The sequence below is a fragment of the Ammospiza caudacuta genome, chromosome 25, assembly GCF_027887145.1.
Source record: "Ammospiza caudacuta isolate bAmmCau1 chromosome 25, bAmmCau1.pri, whole genome shotgun sequence".
Lineage (NCBI taxonomy): Eukaryota > Metazoa > Chordata > Aves > Passeriformes > Passerellidae > Ammospiza > Ammospiza caudacuta.
In genome coordinates, this window is record NC_080617.1 from 2,535,820 (window position 1) to 2,553,044 (window position 17,225).

General features: G+C 53.5%; 1 protein-coding gene across 1 annotated transcript; it reads left to right on the forward strand.

The window, feature by feature from the left end:
• The first annotated feature begins 10,734 nt into the window (after positions 1-10,734).
• Positions 10,735-16,314, forward strand: EDN2 (endothelin 2). Its single transcript, XM_058819855.1, has 5 exons — positions 10,735-10,854; positions 11,309-11,441; positions 12,513-12,632; positions 13,529-13,633; positions 14,408-16,314. The coding sequence occupies exons 1-5, from the start codon at positions 10,797-10,799 to the stop codon at positions 14,517-14,519; spliced, it is 528 nt and encodes a 175-aa protein (XP_058675838.1). The 5' UTR covers positions 10,735-10,796; the 3' UTR covers positions 14,520-16,314.
• The last annotated feature ends 911 nt before the right edge of the window (positions 16,315-17,225 follow it).

The following is a 17,225-nucleotide window of genomic DNA, read 5'->3' on the forward strand; positions in this document are numbered from 1 at the left end:
CACCTGCTCTGAGCTGTGGCTGGCAGCTCCCAGCAGGGCCCTGCACCCAGGCCCTTTGCAATAACCCACAAGTTCCCAGCCCTGGCTGCAGAGATCTCTGCTCTCTGTCCATCCCCACCGTCCTACCCCCGTGTCTCCTCCACATGGCAAACTGGTTATTTTAATTTGGTTAACCAGTAACCAAATTACAGCTCCACCTGGCCAAGGGCAGAGCCATCAGCCAGGAGACACTGCCCAGACCAAGCCCGTGCCAGGTCCTCCCTGGGATTCCTCAGCACCTAATTACTCCCACTTTAATTAAACTTTCTCCAACAACTTTCCTTGTTTCCTTCCCTAACTCATGTGCTGCTGGAGCCTCTCATCTCCTCCCAAAAAAAAAAAAAAAGCTGCATGGAAATTATGACCATCTTGGAGATGTTTTTGCAGTTTGTTTTTTTGGGGTTTTTTCCCCTCCAAATCAAGTGTTTCTGACTTCTTTTAAAAACATTTTAAAATCTTCTTTTAAAGGCATTTAGGAAAGATGCAAGTCTGATTAAAATGTGGTATTTTGACAGGAGATTTTTTTTTTTTTTAATTTTGAGTCCCTGAGTAAAGAAAATTTAAAAAATCCAAACATTTTGCCACAAATTGCAAGACTGAGAGCTGGAATGACTTTACTGAAGGCAAAAAATAAATTAAAAACTCTGGAGTTAATTTCTTTTTTAGCCCTAATTTAGGAGGGAAAGTGAGATATTCTCAGTGTTCATAACTTTCAGTGTTTCAGCATCAGCATTTTTTCTGGAAAACCTTTGTAACCCCAGTGTGTGTTCCCGTTGATCTGCACATTGTTCAGAACAATGGGATCCGTCCTGCAGGCGGCACAATCAATGCCCCAAAGCACCAATAAACCATATCAATAATTAATAATTAACTCCCTATTAAAGTGCTGAAGTGTAAAGGGCAGACACTTGCATTTTGTTTGTTTTCCTTGCTTTTCTCCCTGCTTTATGTCACCATCCAGAGGGACTTTGGCAGCCTGGGGAGGGGGGCCTGGGAGAACCTGGGGGAGTCACAAAGGCCAAGTGCAAGGTTCTGCACCTGGGGAATCCCAGAGGTGAGCAGAGGCTGGGGGATGGATCAAAACCAGCCCTGGGGGATGGAATTGGGGATTTTGCAGGGTTAAAAGCTCAGCAGTGAAGATTTGAAAGCCAAAATCACCCCCATGTCCTGGGCAGCATCAAAGGATGAGGGAGAGGATTCTCTGTCTGCTCTGCTCAGGTGATTCCCCACCTGCAGAGCTGCTCCAGCCCTGGGAATTCCAACATCAGCAGCACCTGGAGCTGCTGGAGAGAGCCCAGAGGAGCCCACGGAGCTGCTGCAGGGCTGGAGCCCCTCTGGAGCCAGGCTGGGAGAGCTGGGGGTGCTGCCCTGGAGAGGAGAAGGCTCCAGGCAGAGCTCAGAGCCCTTGCAGGGCCTGAAGGGGCTCCAGGAGAGCTGCAGAGGGACTGGAGACAAGGATGGAGGGACAGGAGGCAGGGAATGGCTGCCAGTGCCAGAGGGCAGGGCTGGATGGGATCTTGGCAATTGGGAATTGTTCCCTGGCAGGGTGGGCAGGGGCTGGGCTGGAATTGCCAGAGCAGCTGTGGCTGCCCCTGGAGCCCTGGCAGTGCCCAAGGCCAGGCTGGGCATTGGGGCTGGCAGCACCTGGCACAGTGGCAGGTGTCCCTGGGCTGCAATCAGCTGCCATTGAAGATCCCTTCCCACCCAAACCACTCTGGCATTCACATTCCTCAACCAAGGATGGAAACCAGCACCAAAACCCATTGCAGCAAATGGAGAAAGGAAAGGAAAGAATGATTGCCTGGCTGGTTCCAGGTGCCCCCAGTGCCATTTGCCACCGGGGGTTTGTAGGCTGGCAAGGCCTGGTTAGAGAGGTTTGGGCTGTGCCAGGGTGCCCAGAGCAGCTGTGGCTGCCCCTGGAGCCCTGGCAGTGCCCAAGGCCAGGCTGGAGCACCTGGCACAGTGGGAGGTGTCCGTGCCCATGAGCTTTAGGGTCCCTTCCCACCCAAACCATTCTGGGATTCTCTCTTTAACTTCTGCCTTGTTCTCTGCATCAATTTCTGCCCCTGACTGATCTTTGCAGCTCCCTTACCCCAAGTTACCCCACACATCTCCCCTGGAGAAATATAACCTAGATGGGGAGATCAGGAATGGATTTAAAGAGAGCTCAGAAATGGATTTAAGCTTCTGAACATTTCCAAACTGATTCCTTGAAGTCACTTTGTGTGCTGGCATCCAACCTGGTCCCCATTGCTGGGCCTGACCCTGGGGCACCTGGAGAAGGGGCATTTGTGCCTGTCCAGGAGGCAGGAGCCCCTCCAGGCTTGTCCCAGCCCTGTTGCACAAGCTGCTCTTCTGCACTTGCTGCAGAGGCTGGGGCTCCCACAGCACCGAGGCAGCTCCCAGGTGCTGATTAATTGCATGACACCTATTGTAATTATAAATTCCAGGTCACTCATCGTGCTGGAAAGCTGAAGGGGCTCAGCCATCAGGGTGGAGTCAAGGCAGACATCCCTGTTAAGGTGTTCCAATGAACACTCAACACATGAGGAATGTCTCCAAAGGGCTGTTTAAACACTCTGCACTTTGCTTTTCTTGCCTTTTGGGCACAAAAATGTGTGATCAGGCAGGCACACGGGACTGCTTGTAATTGTTATTCACTTTATTAAAAAAACTCCTTTCTGAACTGCAAATATTCCCTTTTCCATCCACAGAGCAAGGGTGAAACAAGCTCTGGATAAAACCTTCAGGATACTTCTAGGTTATATTTCCTAGCTGGTGAGGAAAGGAGCAGGAATTGGGAGCCTTTGGAGTTCTGACATTTTCAAAAGTCCTCTGATTTCTTGATGTGGGAGAGCTGCAATTTTTTTTTCAGTGTTTCTCTTTTCAAGAGCTCCCAGAGCAGGATGGAAAGGCATCATCAGGAGCACATTTGTTATGATTTTAAATAACTGAAAAGCCAGACCAGGACTGTGGCCTGTGACAGCCACCAGCAGAAGGCAGTGCCATAAGGGGCCAGGTTTGGCTGCTCCTGAAGGTTTTATCCAGGTCTGAGAGAACAGGAGAGTCCTGCATGGACCTGAGTGTGCTGACCACACATCCACACATTCCCAGTATTCCCATTTATCTGGCGCCTCCCTGGATTTAATTCAGCCTCCATCTTGCCTCCCCCTGCTTTTCTCTGACTCAAGGCTTGGTCACTTTGTGTAAATTTAATGACATTTGTGTACCAGGGTCAGGATCAGAGTGTAGACAGACAGACTGATCCTTGCAGCTCCCTTACCCCAACTCACTCCACACATCTCTCCTGGAGAAATTTAACCTAGAAGGAGAGCTCAGGACATTTCACAGGTATAGGAGACATCCACTTTGTTTTCTCCCTCCAGGACCAAGATCCCAGCTCTCTCTTCCTGCCTGACAGACATCCCAGGGCATCCCATCAGTGCCAGAATCCCAGGAACATCAAACATGCCCTGATCAGTGTCTCCTGAGAGCTCCAGTTACTGCAGAAAGGGATCAGGATCTGCTTCCATTCCTTTCCTTCCACTTTGCTATCCCATAGCCACTGGAATTCAAATTCCTGGGCAGGAAAGTGTCACCAGGTCCTTCAGGACAGCACCTCTGGCTTTGTGTCTTCTGCCTGAAGAGCAGAACTAAATAACTCATCCCTGGATATCAGGGATGGATTATTCTGCATAATAATCCATCCCTGGATATCAGAACTGGGTAATCCATCTCTGGATATCAGAATTCGATAATCCATCCCTGCAGAACTGAACTGGATAATGCATCCCTGGAGAGCAGAACTGGATGATCCATTCCTGGGGAACAGAACTGGAAAATCCATCCCTGAGAAACAGAACTGGGTAATACATCCCTGGATATCAAAAACTGGATAATCCATCCCTGAAGAGCTGAACTGGATAATCCATCCCTGGAAAATAGAACTAGATAATCCATCCCTGGATATCAGAATCGGATAATCCATCTCTGCAGAACAGAACTGGGTAGTCCATCCCTGTGGAACAAATCCATCGCTGGGGAACAGAACTGGAATAATCTACCAGAACTGGACAATCTATCCCTGGATATCAGAACTGGATAATCCATGCCTGAGGGAACAGAATCGGATAATCCCTCTCTGGAAAACAGAACTGGGTTAATCCATCTCTGCAGAACAGAACTGGATAATTCATCCCTGTGGAGCAGAACTGGAAAATCCATCCCTGGATATCAGAACTGGAAAATCCATCCCTGGATATCAGAACTGGATAATTCATCCCTGCAGAAGGGAACTGGATAATCCATCCCTGGGGAACAGAACTGGATAGTCCATTCTTGTGGTGCAGAACTGGGTTAATCCATCCTTGGATATGAGAACTGGATAACCCATCCCTGGGGAGCAAAACTGGGATAATCCATCCCTGGTGCACAGAATTGGATAATCCATCCCAGGATATCAGAACTGGATAATCCATCCCTGGATATCAGAACTAGATAATCCATCCGTGTGGAGCAGAACTGGAAAATCCATCCCTGGATATCAGAACTGGATAATCCATCCCTGTGGAGAAAAACTGGGATAATCCATCCTTGGAAAACAGAACTGGATAATCCATCCCAGGATATCAGAACTGGGTGATCCATCCCTGGATATCAGAATTGGATGATCCATCTCTGCAGCTCCCCAGGATGCCAGGCAATATCAGTCTCATCCTCCAGACTGGCCCTTGGCACAAGGCAGTGCCTGGCAAAGGTACAGACCCTTCCTGGGTCACAGCCTGCCTCTCCTGGATGTCACAGGCGGTCCTTGCCAAGGCCACCTGCTCCTTTCCACCTCCCTGGGAAGGATGGAGCTGGCACATCCCAGGACCTTCCCCTCTGTGTGACCCCACCTATCCTGGGGACACCTTATGTGGGCAGAGGCAGCAGTGCCAATGCCTGGGACCAGGCTGCTCTGCCCAGCCCAGAGGGGGACACTGGGCTTCCCTGGGAGCCTCAGGACAGGAAAACCCCTGAAGAACTCCACTGTGACCACACAAACAGTCCCTGGGGTGTGTTCAGACCTCACACACAGGGCAGGACAAATCTGTTATCAGCAAACCACGCATACACTCATGGCTTTGGGTTCCTCTCTGCAGAGATGCATTTCAGGGGTCTTGGTTTGGAAAGACAGGAGTCTGCTAAGGAAGGCAGGAGCCTCTCCTGAAATGGAGAATGTAAACCCTCCCCACCCCTCCCAATTGCTATAAATTTTAAATTAAGGAGCTCTCAGGGAAAAAATATGGGAGCAGGAATAACAGCTCTTTAATAGGAAAGGAAAAAAAAAAAGGATAAAATAAACAATGCAGTAAACTAAACCAACACTGGCAGAGTCAGAACCCAACCTGACACCCTGTGGGTCAGGCTGTTGGCAGCAGTGCCATTGGAATTGTGGCTCAGCCCTCCTGCAGTGTCAGGGCTGGTTCTGCTGGAGCAGGGATCCTGCAGAAAGGTGCAGTCTCTGCCTCTGAAGATCCAGGGGCAGAGGCAGCTGCTGTTCCTCTGGGCAATCCAGTGCAGAAGCCGTGCTGGTGTTGCAGAATCTCCAGATTCTATCCGGGTAGGAATGCTTGGCTCCTCCCTCTGGGCTCCCATCTCCCAATGGGATGCTGTAGTTCTTATCAGCCATGCAGGGACATTCAATAGCTGTTATCAGCAGGTGTCTCCTCCCGAGGGAGGTGTTAATGTGGTCACTCAGAGAGAGAGATAAGGCAAACTGTCCACTTGACAAAAGATAATCTGCCTTACAGATGGTAATAGAAAATATCTTACATTGCAATCTTCAACATCAGGACTGTCTGGGACTCACTGAGGTCCCTTTTGCTGCTGAAATCCCACATCCAGCTCCAGCAAGAAGTGCCATGTCCCCTGGCACAACACAGAAGGGACAGGGTGGCTGCAGGGAAACCAACTGGGACTTTGAAGAGCAAATCTTGGAGAGGTGAGTCTGGATTTTCAGTAACAGCCCAAGAACAAAGCCCTGAGGGCTGCTCAGCTCTCCTAGTCCTCCCATGACACCAGTCGCCACTGACAGAAAGGAGCCAAAAGGGAATTCAAGAGCTGCCTCAGGAGAGGCCTGGATGCTGCAAATGAACTTCAGGATATACTCCACAGAGCTGACTTGAAGCCAAAATAAGGAGAAACTTCAAGATATACTCCACAGAGCTGACTTGAAGCCAAAATAAGGAGAAACTGGGATCTGGAGGATGCCTTTGTGTTGCTCATGTTGTTTAGTAGCCTTAAAAAATAATAATAAAAAAATTGTTGAAATTTAAAAAAAAAAAATTTTAAATTCCCCAACCACCATTGCTTGTGCAGGATTCTCTACTGAGCCATCCTCAGCCCCTTTGGAATCCCATGGACAACACTCCAGATTCACTCGGTGTCAGCTCACAGCCCCACAGAGCTGAGGAAACTCTGCCCCTTTGCCTTCCAAGTATCCAGACCATGTGCTCACCCTTTCTCCCTGTGTGAAACATCTCCTTCAGCCTCCCTGTGTTGCGCTGAGCTCCTCCCCATCAGCAGAAAGCTGGGATTTATTAATTACAGCTGATGTGCTGAGCTGGGGAGGGCAGGGGGGCAGCCAAAATCCCAGAGGAAGCCCCACTTGACAATGTCTCTTTCCTTCACTTCCTCACAGCGGCTCCGTGGGGGATGAACAACGCTGGAAAAATGCTGCTCATGTCCCAGGACAAGAATGCTGATTATTTGCTGGGCTGCCATCCACCACGGGGAATTCTGGCTCGTGACATCACCCCATTGTTCCTGCTGGTGCCAAGAGCACGCCGGGATCCCGAGTGCTTAATGGTTAAAGGCCTTTCCTGTTTGCTCACTCCTTGTTTCCAAACAGTGCCAGGCCCGCACGGGATGTCTCCTGTCCTGGGCTGCTTTGTCCTTTTCGTCATGTCTGCCTGGAACTCCTCATAGTGACATGAACAATGTGCTCCCGCAGGCAGAAACAAAAGAGAAAAAATAACTGCAGGAGGCAGAGCCCATCTTTGGCGTTCAGGACCCCGTGCACGCCTTTGTTCCTTCTTTGGGAGCTGTGTTTGTGCAGCACGGCCCGGCCCTCCTCCAGCCCTGTTGTTTTTCTTTGTGATTTTAGTGTGGTGAAAGCGCCAGGAGGGTTGGCCTTGGGAAGCTGGCTCCTGATCCTTATCAGGGGAACAACGAGGACAGTGGCAGGAGCTGTGCAGGTTCTCCGTGCTCTGAGGGTCAAGGAGATCCACAGATCCCAGTGTGGGCTGATCCCCCAGCCCACAGCATGAGGGGATCCAACATCTATGGGTTTGGGGCACCAAAATGTGAGATGTAAAGGTGTTTGAGGGTGTCCAATGATGGTGAAGGATCTGGAGGGGCCACAGGAGGAGCAGCTGAGGGCTCTTGGTGTGTGCAGCTGGAGCAGGGCACACTGAGGGCAGAGCTCAGGGATCTGCAGCTCCTCCCGAGGGGCAGCTCCCATCTCTGCTCTGGGACAGGGACAGCAGCCAGGGCACGGCTGGGGCTGGGCCAGGGCAGCTCAGGCTGGAGCTCAGGGCAAGGCTCTTCCCCCAGAGGGTGCTGGCACTGCCCAGGCTGCCCAGGCAATGGGCACGGCCCCGAGGCTGCCAGAGCTCCAGGGATGCCCAGGCTGGGCTTGCTGGGGGCTCTGGGCAGGGTTTGGGGTTGGGATTGATCATCCCTGTGGGTCCCTTCCAGCTCAGCTCATTCCATGATTGTGTGAGAGTGAGGGATGGGGGAGATGAAGGATGGGGGAGAAATTTGGGCAGCGCTGCAGGGATGGCCAGGGTGGGGTTGGTGGGGGGTCTGAGCAGGGCCAAGAGCTAGGCTGGATGATCCTTGATGTTCCTTCAGCTCAGGATGCTCTGTGATTCAACCTAAACCAAACAGATCCTCTTGAAACTACCACAGACACCAGAATAATCGCTGAACCAAGGAACCACTGAGATTGGAAAGGACCTCCAAGATCACTGAGTCCCCCCTGGTCTGTGGGATGTGTTGGGTGCTGAAGAAGCTGCTTCACCTTCTGCCTGCTTCACCCTCTTGCTCACAAGCCCTAAAGGCAAAACAACTTTTTAAAGTATGTTTTTTCATGGGAGCTCTTTAGCTCTGGACAAAGCTCTCGGAGCTGGGTCAGTTCAAAGCCACTTCAGTGCCAACCTCATCTCTGCAGGGTTCCCTGCAAGAACCAGAGGCATTCATCCCAGCCCCACATCCTTTGGGATCTTTGAAGCTCTGGTGCCAAACATCCCAAGGTGTGCAGCTCAGGTTGGTGCCTGCTCAGCACAGGAGGGCTTTTCCTGGAGAAATACCAGGAATTCAGGCTCCCCTCCAGAGACAGGGACGAGCACGAGGGTGTAACATTTGCTCCATTTTCAGCCTGGTGGGATTTATGGGAAATGAAGACAACAATTGAGAAATCCTTGGATGAAAGGCCTGGTTTGTGAAGATGTTTTTGCACCTGGCATGACAGATAGCAGCAGATATCTGGGCACCTCCAGCAGATTGCAGACAGGTACGTGGAGCTCCAGGTGCTCCTTGGAAACCTGAGCTGGGCGACAGAGCCCCGGCCACAAAAGGTGGAGGAAATTCCTTGAACCCAGATGCCCAAAACCTGGGGTTGGCTTGAGGCTGCGGTTCCTTGCCCGAGGCACAGCTCTGGGTGTGACAGGGCTGATCCCTTCAGCAAACCAACCCCAACCAACAGCGCCACGGCGCTGTCCCAGCCCTCTCCGGCAGCACCCCTTCAAAGACAGCGCCCTTTTTTGTAGAAATGATGTCATTCACTGGCCAGCCTTCCCTCGGGGTGAGCAAACACGGCTGCTGCGTTGCCTTCCCCACGTCGAGGGGATCGTCTTTCAGCCCGCAGTGACCAGGATGAGGAGCGCAGGAGCAGGAGCCAAGGCAGATTTATTGTATCACCGGGCTGGCATCTGGAATGTCACACACAGCTCTGACTTAACTCTGAAACTTGGCACAGTTGGAATATGGGCAGTAACAGGTAATGCTGCTTTTGTGTTTCCCTGTTTTCTTTAGAATAATTGTTGCATTGGGACAGAGGTTAAATACTTCCCTCTGTTTGCTTTGTTTTATGAGCTCTCTCTTTATTTTTTTATTAATTTATCATTTGCACTCTTCCTGATTTTCTCTGCCTGACACATCCCCTGCTCTGTTATTTCCATGGCATGCCCATACAAACATTTTTTACCTCCTCTGGCCTCTGTGCCCCCTCACTTCATGCCCTCTGTGCAGTTTCTTTGCTCCTGCTGGTTTTTCCATGCATACACCCCATGTGCATTTTGCATGAGCACAGAGAGAATTCCCACTGCTGCTTGCACCAAGGGAATGTCAAATCCTGCAGACTTTTCCTGCAGGACTGCAGTCATCACCTGTGTTACTTCTGTGAGCAGAAGCTCTGTCTCAGGAGCCGTTTTCCTCACTCTCCCTCCCCGCACTTTTCCTTATTTCCCTTTCCTTTCCCCCACACGTGTTCCTGTGCATGAGACCTCGCTGTGGCTGCAATTGCCACCACCTTGCCCATGACAACAGGGCCATAAAAGCTGAACTGCGCATGGTAAACAAATAAAATACACTCCCTTTCCCAAGATGCTTTGGAGAACCTCTTGCAAAAGGCAAACACGGCGATTTCGCTTTTCCAAACCGCTCGCAGGATTTGCCTGAGATTTGCCATGCTGAAGCTGCCACTCCAAGCTGGATCTGGTGGGCCCAAGGAATTCAGGTGCCTGGAAGCTGTGATCCATCCCTGGCACGCTCAGGATCCAACAATTCCCCGGAGGAATTTCCTGCTTCTGCCTGACACAGCACGGGCAAGGTGAAGGGCTTTGACTCCTCCTGGTGCCTGCCAGGAGGTGACTGTGCTTCACATGATTCGCATCCTACAAGTGTGCAGATAATGCTGAATGTGCCACAGTGATGCTGAATCGAAATTAGACTACGCACGGGCAGATTTATTGCAAGAAACTTTAATTGCTCAACGTAGCAAAAGACTTAAAGTTGATTCAGAGGAAAAAATAGAGGGGAGAGAGAGAGAAAAGCAAGACTGTCATTGCACCAACTGAGCAGCAATTAAGATAAATTCAAGTGAACTTATCAATATACATTTTCATTGAAATAAAATAAGTCGAATTAAGACATTTCAAGTGAAAACTTGACTTTGATATTGAATCCTGCGCAGTTTGTGCAGTTTAAACATCCCTGGGGCCAGGGGGAGGTGCAGGGGGACACTGCCTGTAGACCCTGCCTTCACCCCAGGTGCCCGCCTCACCACATCTCAGCCCCGGAGACTTTTCCCATTCCCAAGCACTTTCCCCCGGATCTCTCCTTGCAGAGGAACGCGAGGATTCCTCCGGGGAGGAGCGGGGGGTCCCGGGGGAACACTGCCTGCAGACCCCGCTGTGCTCGCTGCCTTCACCGCAGCCTCACGGCATCCCAGCCAGCGACTTTTCCCATTCCCCGGCACTTTCTCCCCGGGCAGAGGAACGCGAGGATTCCTGCGGGGAGGAGCGGGGGGTCCGGTCCGCGCCCGCCCCACGCGAGCCCGGCGTTCCCCGGGGGCGGAGCGGGTGACGCGGCCCGGGTTATAAAGCACCTGCCGAGCGCCCGCCGGCTCCAGACGCAGCGCGGCGGCTCCGCTGGAAGAGCTGGCACGGCAGGAGAAGGAGGAAAAGCCCAGGAGAAGCCGCAGAGCCGCGGTCATGGGCAGCCACCCCGCCGTGCTGCTGGCGCTCGCCCTTTGCGCCCTGCTGGAAGCCGGTGAGCCCCGGGATGGAGAGGGGCTCGGTGCCCCGGGGGTGCCCGCAAGGGAGGGGCGACCCCCTGAGCGGGGAGGGGGCCGGGGGTGCCCGGGGTGGGCGCGGAGACCGTGAGGGACCCTCGGTCCGGGAGCCCCCGGGGCTGTGAGGATCCCACCGGGACCCTCAGAGGGGACACACGGACGGTGCCTTTAGAGAGGACCCTCAGGGGGGACACATGGACGGGACCCTGAGGAGGAACTCACGGACGGGACCCTCAGAGGAGACACTCGGACGGGACCCTCAGGGGGACGCACGGACGGGACCCTCAGGCGGGACCCTCAGGAGGACACACGGACGGGACCCTCAGGGTGGACACACGGACGGGACCCTCAGGGTGGACACACGGACGGGACCCTCAGGGTGGACACACGGACGGGCCGCTCATCCCTCCCTCCCTGTGCTGCTTGCCGCAGGTCTGGGCCATCCCCCGGCCGAGTCGCACCTGGCCGCGCGGCCGAGGAGCAAGCGATGTTCCTGCAACAGCTGGCTGGATAAGGAATGCATCTACTTCTGTCACCTGGACATCATCTGGGTCAACACACCTGGGTGAGCAGAGCGCGGCGCTCGGGGAGCTCTGCTGATGGGCAGGGGCTGTACCTTCTGCTGGACAGGGTGGGAAAGGCTCCCGGTGCTCCGGCAGCACCTGCTCCAAGGTGCACGGCCAGCCCTGAAGGGGACGAACCGTGCTGCTGCTGCTCGGGTGTTTGTCCATCCCCGGGGGTCGGGGTGATAGCACAGGGCGCTGCTTCCTCCCGGGCTCGGCTTTTCCTGAGCTTTGCACTTCTGCAAGCCTGCAGCAACACCGAGATGTTGTGGCCGCGAGTCAGAAAAGTTCCTCTCCCCGCTCGCTTGCACGCGTAACCCCGGCTGCTGCTGCCTGCCAGGATTGTTAATGAGACAGGGGTGGGCTGGCACTGCGGGCCGAGGCTGCCAAGTCCTGCCCTCAGGAATGCCGGAGCAGCTTTCCCAGAGCTTGCAGACCAATGGCCATGGCACTGGAGCACAACACACGCGCTCAGGTGTGGTTATAATCGTGCTCGCTGACATGCATTTACAACTCGCTGCTTGCTCGGGGAATAGTTGCTTGCAGTCGCTGCCAATGCTGCAGCCTCTGGGAGAGGAGATTGCCATCAGAGATGGAGCAGGAGTGTGCTGGCAGCTCTGGGAGCAGGCTAGGAGCACCAGAACCTGCTCTGACTCCGAGACATGTTGGGCTGTGCAGTGTCCTGTGTGTTAAACCTGCGGAGAAGGAGAGCCCTGGCACCTCAGCCATGCTGGGGTTGCTGGGCTGGGCCAGCCCTGCTCCTCAGAGCTCTGCCACCCATGGGAGCTCACCCAGTCCATGTGGCAGGCCTTGCGTGGGCATTTGAGCTGCTGCAAGGAGAGAAAACTCCCATTCCCAGCCAGCACAGAGCAGCCATCCCCCAGCAGGGAGGGGTGGTGTGCGACAGGAGCTGGAGTTTAAAGCTCAGATCCATCAGTGACCTTTTCACCTTCTGTCTATAGATGAGTCTTTTATTATCCTGGCACTGGCTTGGCTGCCTCCCAGGACCCTGGTACAAACCTGCTGGCCAATAAAAAGCTGGTGGCACAGCTGAATTCCTTTGTTTTTCCCAGGCACACCGCTCCCTACGGCTTGGGCAGCCCGCCAAGGCGGCGCAAGAGGTCGGCGGGACGGTGCGAGTGCTCGCACTCCAGGGACAGCATCTGTGCCACCTTCTGCCACGGCAGGCCTGGGTAAGGCTGGGGGTGTCCCCGGGGGTGTCTCCAGGGATGAGAGACAGGCAGGGCTCAGGGGCTCACTGGGGATAGCTCTGTGCCAGCAGCTGGGACTTGTCTGTGGCTTTTTTCTCCCTCCTGAGAGCCCTGGCGGTGTCACCGCGTGGGTTGGGTGTGCAAGGGTCCCTTCAGCAGCTGAGAGGCAACAGTGTCACCTCCATCCCTGCTCCTGCTGCTGCTGCCAGGAGGCTGGGGAAGCTCTGGGTGTGCCGGTGGGGATGGTGCCTGTGAGGGTGTGGGGCTTTGGGGCACCAGTGTCCCCTGCTCAGAAGGGAGAGCTGGCAATGCTTTGGAAGTGGGGACAAATGAAGGTTTGGATTTTTGGGACAGCAGTGTCCCCTGCTCAGAAGGGAGAGCTGGCAATGCTTTGGAAGTGGGGACAAATGAAGGTGTGGATTTTTGGGACAGCAGTGTCCCCTGCTCAGAAGGGAGAGCTGGTAATGCGCTGGGAACAGGGTGTGGCGCTTTGGGACACCAGTGTCCCCTGCATGGCTCAGAGGGAGCAGAGGAGTGCTCCAAGCAGCCAGATGTTCTGTGGCCACCTCTGTTATGGTGCCTGTGGGGTGTCAGCTCAGCTCCAGCAGCGCTGCTGAGGGGAGTGAAGTCGCTGTGGATATCTGTCATTAATTCCACAGCCAGGCAATAGTTACAATCTCCAATCATTCATTTTGCCTGTGAATAGAGGAGCTCTGGCACGAGGGAATAGCAGTCAAAGTCAGCCTTGAATAGCTCCCAAATAGCTGCAATTAACCTTTCAGAGCCGTGCATTCAGCTGTCTGTCACCGGGCCAGGCTCCCCCTGAGCTCCCCGCAGCCTGGCTGTGGGTGGCTCAGGCTTCTCCTCTTGCTCTTTAGGTACCTCCAGAGTCTGAAGCTCCCCGTGAGCTCTGGAGCATCAGCAAGGTCTCTGCAGAGCGGTACCACAAGACATTCCCCTCACGGGCTGCTGAGAGCTCTCAGGTGAGCAGGGCGCCTAAACCCACTCTGAACATCCCTCATTAGCACTTGAAGATGTGATTGTGGCCCCAGGCTGCAGCTCCCTCTTGGATCTGACCTTCTGCCTCCTCCAGGCTCCTCTAAATGAGGAGGATTTGCTGTTGCTGCTCTCTGTGGCACTGAAGGCTCCATCTGAGGAGCCAGGGCTGTGTGTGCCCCTCCCAAAATGTAATTCTTGGTTGGAATGGGGAGTTGGGAGTTCCTCTGATGTGGGACAGGCAGGTGGGTGATGGACAGAGGAGGTAGAGGGGGATGGCATCATGTGGGAAGATAATTTATGGGGCAGCGACTTGGGACCGAAGGACAAAGCTTTGCTAAGCCCACATCAGGGAATTGTGGGGAGAAAGAGCAACTCCAGGAGTATAACTGAGCTAAAGGGAGGTGGCAAATTAATTAATAAATCAGAGGCAATGGGGATGCTTTCTGAAAGGCAGATTTGGGGAGGCAGCACTTTGGGTTGTCTTTGAATCCTCTGACACCTCGTTGGGCTTGGTGGAGCTCCACTGTACCTTAATGGAGCTGTGGGCAGAAATTCCTGCTCCTCCTTCCCATCTCCTGCCTCCCAAAAATTCCTGCTCCTCCTTCCCATCTCCTGCCTCCCAAAAATTCCCACTCCTCCTTCCCCATCTCCTGCCTCCCAGCAAATGGTGGTGAGGGGCAGATAAATGTGATGCTATGGGGTGCTGAGCAGGGGACAGATGGGCTGCAGAGTGACCACGGTGTCCCCTCTGTCCCCAGGGACCTCAGGGTCTCCAGCCCACGCTCCAGCAAACACCAGCAGCGCTCGCAGAGGGACACACAGCCACCAGCTCTGCCTTGGGAAAGAAACATCTGGAAGAAGAAAAGATAAGAGACAGGAGCACACCAAGCTCACCAGAAGAATTTGGAGTCCTGTGGGTGCCACCAGCTCTGCTGTCAGTTGCTAGAGCTGAAGGGAAGGCCGTGAGTGGAAGGGAAGAAGGTGGAAGTCTCCGTGTTCCTGCTGCATGAACCAGCGCTCAAGGGACTGCTGCAAAGGGAAAAACTGTCTGTCCGTCCAGTCAGAGAAGTGTCCTGGAGCTGAATCGTGCCTTTGTGGATCAGGCAAGGGTCGTGCTGGAGCAGCACCAGCTGGACTGTGCCCTGGAGGCCTCAGCAAGGGCTCAGCCAGGGGAACAGGGCTGGACCAGGGACTGTGCCCTGGAGCCCTCAGCCAGGGGTTCTGGGCAGGGCTGAACCTGGGGCTCAACCAGAGGTTCTGCCAGGGGTTCTGGGCAGAGCTGGACCAGGCACTGTGCCCTGGAGCCCTCAGCCAGGGGTTCTGGGCAGGGCTGGAGCAGGCAGCACTGAGCCCATCACTGCCCTGAGCTCTGGAGCTGTCCAAGCCTGGCCCATCCAAAGGGGTTTGCTGCTTGCTGCAGTCAGGGATGAGCTGCCTCAGCCCAAGCCCACCTTTGCACTATTTTCTCCTGTCAGTGCCCATGGCCCAGGCTCCCGTGGTGGAACAGCTCCCATTTTGTGTTAGAGTTTATTTCATCATCCCCTGGAGTGAGCTGAGCAGTCAGGGGCACTAAGTGGCTGAGAAATCCCTGGGGTGGATTCCCACCTTGGCTGTGGCTGAGGGGCAGGATCAGCTCCCCCAGGGATGGCACCAAACCCCGCTGGGGCTCAAGGGGGGCTGAGCTTGTGCAGGAGCACCCAGAGGCAGGGCAGGGTGAGCAGAGCCCTGGTGAGGGTCAGGGACCCCTCTCATCTCCTTGGACATGCCCTCAGTGAGGATCTGCAGCTCCTGAATATCCCGGCCTCCTCCCAGCTGGAGAGGGCACCCAAAGCCTGGCCTGGGTCAGCTCTGAGCCAGCTCTGCACAGTAAATGAGCAGTCAGAGCCAGCAGGTCACCCTGGGGAGGGGAATGCAGCCAGGTGGGAATGATGAGGAGGGAAGGACTGGTTGGAACAGGGGCTGGGTGGTCTCTAAGGTCCTTTCCGACCCAAACCCTGTGATTCTGTAAGGGAGCACAGCCCTGCCTCAGTCGGGCTCAGGTTTAAACCCAGCTCTGCTGGCCCAGGGGAGGGAAGGAAACATTTGGGACAAGCACTGAGTGCATGCAGAGCCTGGAAACCAAGCTGGCAGGCAAAGGCAGCCCTGGAGCTGTGTCACAAATGCACTTTTGTTTGCCTGGGCAGACTGAGCTCTGCAGGAGCCAGGGCTGTCACCTGGGCAGGGCAGGTACAGAGCTGCTCTCCATTCTGGGTCCCTCTGCTGCCCAGTACTGCACAGGAGCTCTGGAGAGGCTGCTTGAAGTTGGTGGTGGACCAAAACCTGTGGCTGTGGCAAGTGTAGTCCCAATGGACAAGAAAAATAATTCCTTGATTTTGCTTTAAGCCCCAGAGAGGGGAAAAAAAAGACCAATTGATTGTATTGTGGGTGAAAGAGCAGATGAATCATTTGGTCCCCAAAGCTGCAGAGAATCTGTTTTTATCTTCAGCCTTCTGAAGGTTGGAGTTACTCTAAAAAAACCAAAAGAAGAAAATCCTGAAAGGGTTTGTTCCAGAGGAAATTTTGCACATGGTTTAATGTGAGTAATTTAAAATAAAACTACTGCTGTAAAGTACTCTGTCAATCTCCTCGTGTGTAATGTCCCACCCTGAGTGACTTACGGCACACCTGCCAAATGTAGCATCCTGAAATCTGTATATTTATTTAAATCTATTGATTTTTTTAGGCAGTGACTTTCATTGTATAATTTGTAATAAATAATGACAACAGTCAATGGTTTCCTTCCTTATTTGGTGGCTGGGGGATGGTGGGTGAGGTGAAAGACGGCCAAAAGAAATGGGAAAGGGAGTGGGAAGGGGAGGTTGGGAACAGTCCTGGGCACATTTCCATTCCAAGTGAACCCATCTAGAATCCTTCTGGCTGACTCAAACACTCCTTAACTTCAACACCTTCTTCCTTCCTGGATGTCTCTGGCAGCAGGGATGTGGAATTATCCCAGGTTTGTGGATGTGGGACCAGTTTGGATCCTCATGCTGAGGGACCCTGGTGGTGTTTGCCCATGGTGGGGTTCAATCCTTCCCCAGCCCAGTGGCTATGGGGTCAGCAGGGTAGGGACTGAACTTTAGATCTGGGAAGGGATATTCTTCTTCTTCTTCTTCTTCTTCTTCTTCTTCTTCTTCTTATTATTATTATTATTATTATTATTATTATTATTATTATTATTATTTCAGTTCAAAAGCCATAATCTAAAAGATGATGTGAAGATGCTGGGGTGTCTTCCAAAGCCCCTCAGTGCCACCAAGGCCTGAGGGACAACCTGAGCCTGGCAGGAGACCCTGGTGGGGCTGCACTGGTGCCAACCTCTGAGCACAGCCTTGGGCACAGCTTTAATTACCGGCCCTAATTAGGAAACACCCGAGAGAGGAAGATGCTGGAGAGCATCTTAATTAGGGTGAGGGGATAAGAGAGGACTGTGCTTGTTCTTGAGTTATTGCTGATAAAGATGAGCTGAAGGAGGAGTAATTGATAAATTCTCACAGGTAACAGGAAAGAGCAGAACAATAAAACTTCATTTAAGTG

Bases quoted from the DNA above. Each gene is read 5' to 3' on its own strand.
- EDN2 (XM_058819855.1), top strand. From the start codon at position 10,797: ATGGGCAGCCACCCCGCCGTGCTGCTGGCGCTCGCCCTTTGCGCCCTG. The intron at 11,442-12,512 runs GTGAGCAGAGCG...TGTTTTTCCCAG, and splicing joins ATCTGGGTCAACACACCTGG to GCACACCGCTCCCTACGGCT. The intron at 13,634-14,407 runs GTGAGCAGGGCG...CTCTGTCCCCAG, and splicing joins GGGCTGCTGAGAGCTCTCAG to GGACCTCAGGGTCTCCAGCC.